At 44.1% G+C, this 6153-nt stretch overlaps 1 protein-coding gene across 1 annotated transcript; it reads right to left on the reverse strand.

Annotated features, from left to right (window-relative positions):
• Positions 1 to 471: 471 nt before the first annotated feature.
• LOC112293412 (uncharacterized) lies at positions 472 to 4606 on the reverse strand. The gene is made up of 5 exons (XM_024542781.3): positions 2603 to 4606; positions 1975 to 2451; positions 1426 to 1813; positions 936 to 1173; positions 472 to 801 (listed from the first exon to the last, which is right to left on the reverse strand). The coding sequence occupies exons 1-4, from the start codon at positions 3670 to 3672 to the stop codon at positions 1045 to 1047; spliced, it is 2064 nt and encodes a 687-aa protein (XP_024398549.1). The 5' UTR covers positions 3673 to 4606; the 3' UTR covers positions 472 to 801; positions 936 to 1044.
• Between the last annotated feature and the right edge of the window lie 1547 nt (positions 4607 to 6153).

Genomic DNA, 6153 nt, shown 5'->3' on the forward strand with positions numbered 1-6153 from the left:
CTGTTTGAAATTAACATCTTGGGATTAAAAACGTTTCAATAGAACAGTAGTTTCATTACATGAGACAATTCACATGTTGCCGAGCAGCAACGTGGCAGAAATAGGTTGAAGATAGAAAAATGGGAGGATTGTGGTGGAACAATCCAATTGTTCTGTATTTACGCTATTGACGGTTCTTAGGAATGCAATTTTCAGTAGTAGTAGAGGATTTCCAAATATTCCATACAAAGTAGGAGAATGAGCAAGAGAAATTGAGACAAATGATCTGTTGACCAAAAATCTCTACATGAGTTCCTAAAAACATTTGCAGCAAGGATGTGTACTGCAAAGTGTTCCGCACCCGCTCATGTCATGTGAAAAAATAACGAGAGAGTCCACAATATTGGACAATTTCTGGAACACTGACCCTATCATTGTCCAAGTTGTTTATTAGTCTTTATTCATTACTGAATGTGTGAACCTAAATCCCAATTGCACCGTCTAAATATTCTTCCACACAGGAAAGATTTCATTGCAGTCACAACAACGTTACAGTTGGAAAAAACCAGTCAGGCGCATTCTGAGTTGGAATGCCGACTGATGGGCTGACTCTTGGCTGTTATCTATGCTCCACAATCAAGGCGAAAAGGAAAAAATAAATAAAATAAATAAATAAAAAGGTATCTAAACGTATCTGTACAAACTGTAGTTTCAAAATTGGCACTTCAAATCAAAGGAAGAGAGGTGCGTTGTCAGCAGGCTCCAAAGATCGGAATATTTCCTTCATTGATTGGATCTCCTCCAAAATTCGCGCATTCAGACCTGTTAAGCACAACCAATTCACGAAGTCAGTAATCTCCCCTTTCCAAGTTTACAGGGTCTATAATGTTGCAAAATATATTGTTGTGCTGAAAGGATATGTGAAAACGCAATAAGGAGCACATAATAGTTCTTACTTGATCAGCAGCGCAAATGAGGCTCTCGAGAGTACGTGTGCGCAGATTCGTACATCAAGGGACCCAAGAGGACAGCCTAGTTCGAGATGAATGTAGGAAAATTGTCAAGTCATCTGGGACTAATAGATCGTTTACGGATCCGCGAACGATTGCTTCTCCGGCGCTCTGAACTAGACCCCGATCCAGATCCGGATCCGGATCCGCTACTTTCTCTTCTTAGATTCCTTTCCATCGATTGCTGGTCACAAATAGCAGTTCATAGTCAATGTGACAGTCAAACCTCGAATTTTAATACTTGACATTGACTACGCTGTTGTCACATGTTCCATACAATATCTGGAAAACACAACCATTATGAAACATGGACAATTTTGGAAATCCCACAGAGCATATGCATGACAAATCTGTGAGAAGTCTGACATGAAGATAGGAAAAAAAAACCAGACGTACAATCCACCAGAAAGAAAACGAGCAGGAATAAGCCACTTACTATAGGAAGCGGATCTTTGTCACCATGATATTCAACCAAAGCCTGTTTTCTATTATCCTTGAGAGCCAGATACTCGACGCAGAAAGGACCCAGACTTCTTCGAGGATCATCAGCGGCCAGACCATCGTATTTTGTTCGTAGTGTGACATGCCATACGGCGGTCAATTTAGTATCATTACCGATCGTAAATTCCCGACTGCTCTTTGCATTGTACCACCAGAGGCCTTTCTTCCAGAGAACAACATCATTCATTGAAACTTCCACCTTGTTCAACCCAATGTTCTTTGATGTAGGCCATATCTTGCACCTTAACATAATGTTAGCATCTCCAATGCTGCATCTGACGCGGATACTTTTGTCCTTGACCTCGTAAGAAGGTGAACTGCATCTGAAGGGATCAGATGTGAATGTAGTTAGTTTGATTGCAGATGAGAGAAATCGTGCACGTAAACACACCCATAAAATCATATGTAACAGTTAGTTAAGATGCAGCACATAAACACAAATACATACGAGAGTTCTAAACTACAGGTCGGGATTTAAGTGTACCCAGAATCATGGTGAATGGAAGTGTGTGGATTGTAAATCGAACTGGCATCGTTGCTGGAACCACCATTGCTTCCGAAATGAGTGACAGGCACTTGCAACGGTACGTGCCAGGTCGGAAATTCGGTACTATGAGTTGGACTCAAGTCATTGCACTTGGCGTTATACAACCCAGCTACCACATCCTTCATGGTCGGCCTGTCCGACTGCCTCTCCTGAATGCAATTTCGAGCAATCTTAACAACTTCAAAAAGCTGATCGTGGGGAATGTCTGAGTTACTAATCCGGCTGTCAATCATTCGAGGAAGAAGATGGCGCATCACATGCTCATCTACACCTAGAAAGTCTTTACACCATTGTACCAATGTGAGTTTGTGCTGGAGCGCACGGCGACCAGTTATGAGCTCCAACAATACCACACCATAGCTGTAGACATCGTTCTTATCACACGGGTGTCCATTCTGAAGGTAGACAGGATCTCTGCGTAAAAAGGCGCATAGAGGCAGCTCTCCATCAGTAATCTCAAAACAAGTAGCAAGTAGCAAGGAGTAAGAACCGTGATCAATAGCGCATTCTACCACTGCCGATAAATGCAGTACTCTTTGGAGTGTAATCAGCTCCGTCTACTTACACATATCCATGGGTGCCCCGCACGCGCATTGACACTGTGGGATCCTCTCCTGAAATAACAGCCTTGCTCAGTCCAAAATCTGCAATCTTCGCATTCATTTCATCGTCGAAGAGAATATTGCCCGATTTGATGTCTCGATGAACCAGAGGAGGATTCGCATGGTTGTGAAGGTACTCCAGTCCCTGCGCTACTTCAACTGCACAACGCATCCGTGCCTTCCAGTCTAGCAGCATACCTTCAGCGTCCTCCAGGGTTCTAGGATGGAGGTGCTGCCTAAGGGACCCATTAGCCATGAACTCGTATACAAGAAATAGGTCATCCTCCTCAACGCAGTAACCCAGAAGAGCCACAAGGTTGCGATGGTGAAGCCTGGAGATTGCATTAAGCTCCGCCCAAAACTCCTTCTCAACCAACTCCTTGTTGCAATTATTCACAAGTTTGCCGTTTACCGGAATGTTCCCTGTCTTCTTCTGAAGCCTCTTCACTGCAGCTTTGCCACGTCCCTCTGGTAGGGAGCCCCAGTACACTATCCCCTGCCCACCTCTCCCAAGTTCCAGCTCGAAGCAATTCGTCATATCGACGATCTCCTTCAAGGTGTACTGCCTCAAGGAGCTCAAAACTGGGCTACTCTTCTTACGCCACGAAGGAGACGCAGGTGGCGAACAGGATGACTGAACTGGTATTATCTGGGCACCTTTCCACAGAAACCCAGTACTTACACCTACAATGAACATCAGGCACAAAGAACAAACAGTACCAACTGTGTCGACTCCCATGCTGCTGTAACGCCCAACCACACCGCTTACCACAGCAAGCTGCAAGCCTTGTAAGTAAGCCGGATGCGCGTTCAGTCTCATAGCATCATCGCTATCAAGCGTTTTAGCTTCTCCACTCGCGCGCGCCATAGCCATGGCGCTTCCGAGCATGCAGGCGTTCAGTCCCAGCCACCTCCATTTCACCCACCTCGACACCGCCATTAGTTTCGTCACCGGTGGCAACCTTTCCAAGTTCGCCACCATCCCTTCCAGACGTGGCAACCTTGAGCTGACACCAGATACTGGTCTTCCCATAGTGCAACACTTTCCTCAAAATCTGCCCGTAATCTGATTCCAAGCGCAAGGATTCTCCCTCCCGAACCCCTCAAAATTCCCCACGGCTATCTGGCCGATCAGTAACCAAAGGCCACCAAAACATCTGACCGAACAAATTCATACTAGCATCTGGTTAAGACGCACACGGCAAGCTCTACCCTAATGTTTCACTGCAACTCCATCACTTCTGGAGGCTTTATCACCCCCCCCTAAAGCACTCGTCCATCCATTACAAACACGCTTGACAGGATTTGCTTTCAAAAAAAAGAAAAATACACAAAACATCGAACGGTCAATGACTGCGAACACGTCGTGGTCGACCCCGAGGTCCAAACCTGACAGCCTCCAGAGATCCCCGCCCAACGGAAAACAGTACTGCATACTCTGATTCTCTGAACATGCCCCAGTGCTCCTTCGCGGCTACATGTACACCACCACGTCGTTTGGCTGCCCTGAGTTACGATACACCTCAAACCTCGCCAGATCTCGCACCTTAGAAGTGGGCCAATTGACGACTACAAAGATACTCGCATAAGCTATCTAAAGCACTGTGGCGCTATCTCTAAATCGAGCGACCGGGACAAACGAGACCCAGAAGCGGCTTCCCTGCCCTCACCACACCATCTCTAAAACCCACATAGGACGAATTCCACGATTTCACATCACTCTATCTTTGCTGTTCTTTATTATCACATTCTCAACCTCTCTCGAATAATACTGAGCTAGCTGCATGATAGTTAGATACTATCATGAATCCTACCATTTTCTAATGTCCTCGCTGCGATTGAAGGCGAAATTCCCTAGAAACTAACTATACGGTTACCTTCAACAAAATCTGGTCACACAGTAGCCACCGTTGCGGAGAAGAAGGCCTAGGAATCTCGGAGGAGGGCCCAGAGGTTTGAGAGCAATCGTGGCGAGAAGCCTGCGAGGAATCGGCAGGAAGAAGTCAAAGAAACACCCTCGCTGTGGCTGCTGACCCCACCAATACTTACACTTGCCCATTCGGCTTCAGGAATCCGGCGTCCTAGCCAATTTCGACGCACAAGCCGCCGCAGTGAAATTGGGCGGCACGCACCCTCGTTAGTCCAATCGCGTGGAAAACTCGCATGGATCGCTGAACTTGGCAGCAGCCTCGACGGATTCAGTCCACGCCCCTCCGAAGCCTCGACGGATTCAGCCTCACTCAGATCGAAAGTGACTGGGCTTGGATGGTGGATGAACGAGTAGATGAATTAATTAAGAGTGGATGATCCTACGAGTACTGGATGGCCCGTGGATGGATTGTGTGACACGATGATGGATGAGGAGAGAGCTGATTTCGTGGATGGATGGGTTCTGGTCGGTCGAAATAGTGTGGGTCAGTTCTACCAATCATTAATGAATTTGTTCCTTTATTTATGTGTGGGTGTGTGTGGGGGTGTGTGTGTGTGTGTGTGTGTGTGAATATTGTTGTACAGTTTTGGGGGAATGGGAAAATAATAATGATGATGATAATAAAATAAAATAAGACAAAATGTTTCTTAAGTTTGTCATTGGGTCCCCCGCTACTTGGAGATCCTTCCCTTTTTTTCTTTGCTCCTAATTTGTCCTGTTTTGTTCCTAGTTGCGTTGTTAGTATTACTCCCACTTTTGTTTCTGTTTCCAATTCCCACTTCTGTTTTTATTTTCAAGTTCGCTTCCAAGCTTTTCTGTAAACATTGTATGATAAAATCAATTGATTTAGTGTTTGCTAGTAGGCCATTATCAGTTTGGCAAGGGATGATCAGCATGCTAAATCACATGGTTTCATATCCAAGAACTGGCAACTTATGTATGCTCAATGAAAAAAGCTTTTACTTGTAAGCATGGACAACTGTTTATGGAACAAATCAAGGGGAGAGCAAAGGCATCAAAAGCATGTAAAGAGAAAGGGGAATGACCTTCTAAAGTGGAGCTTAGGGAACATTACCATTTCCATGCACAAACATATGTAAGTCTTAGAATTCAACATTGGCAAAAGCATCCGTTCAGAATCAAACAAATGCACAATCCACTATTGGAACAAATCAAATATAAAAAACAATAATATTGATGTGCAAAGATGCAAGTAAATCAAAATAACGACTCCTCTTAACTTTTAAGAATGAAGTAAGAAAGCCTTAGCTACCTTGAGTAGTATCAATTCTTACTTTTCTCCAAATCCCAGGTGTGCATCAAGTCTCAAATATATAAATATTTTTTGAACAAGCAGCACAAATATTGCGTATTAGTAATTGCATGGGTACATACATACATACATACACACACACATCTATATATATATATATATATTTGCACACACACACACACACATTCATTTAGTTTCTTTCTAAAACATCATTCTAGTATAATTTCAATCCACATAGTTTTATAAAAGTTCTAAAAGTTTGACATTTTTCCTTTGTCAGCAATAAAATGTCTCATTGGACTTACACTGTA

The sequence above is a fragment of the Physcomitrium patens genome, chromosome 16, assembly GCF_059467195.1.
Source record: "Physcomitrium patens ecotype Gransden chromosome 16, ASM5946719v1, whole genome shotgun sequence".
Taxonomy (NCBI): Eukaryota; Viridiplantae; Streptophyta; class Bryopsida; order Funariales; family Funariaceae; genus Physcomitrium; species Physcomitrium patens.

What these genes read in the sequence shown, in the direction of transcription:
- LOC112293412 (XM_024542781.3), bottom strand. Translation starts at nt 3,672, where the DNA reads ATGGGAAGACCAGTATCTGGTGTCAGCTCAAGGTTGCCACGTCTGGAA. An exon ending in TCCATTCACCATGATTCTGG is followed by an intron (nt 1,814 to 1,974) that starts GTACACTTAAAT and finishes TGATCCCTTCAG; the next exon opens with ATGCAGTTCACCTTCTTACG. An exon ending in ACAAAGATCCGCTTCCTATA is followed by an intron (nt 1,174 to 1,425) that starts GTAAGTGGCTTA and finishes ATTTGTGACCAG; the next exon opens with CAATCGATGGAAAGGAATCT.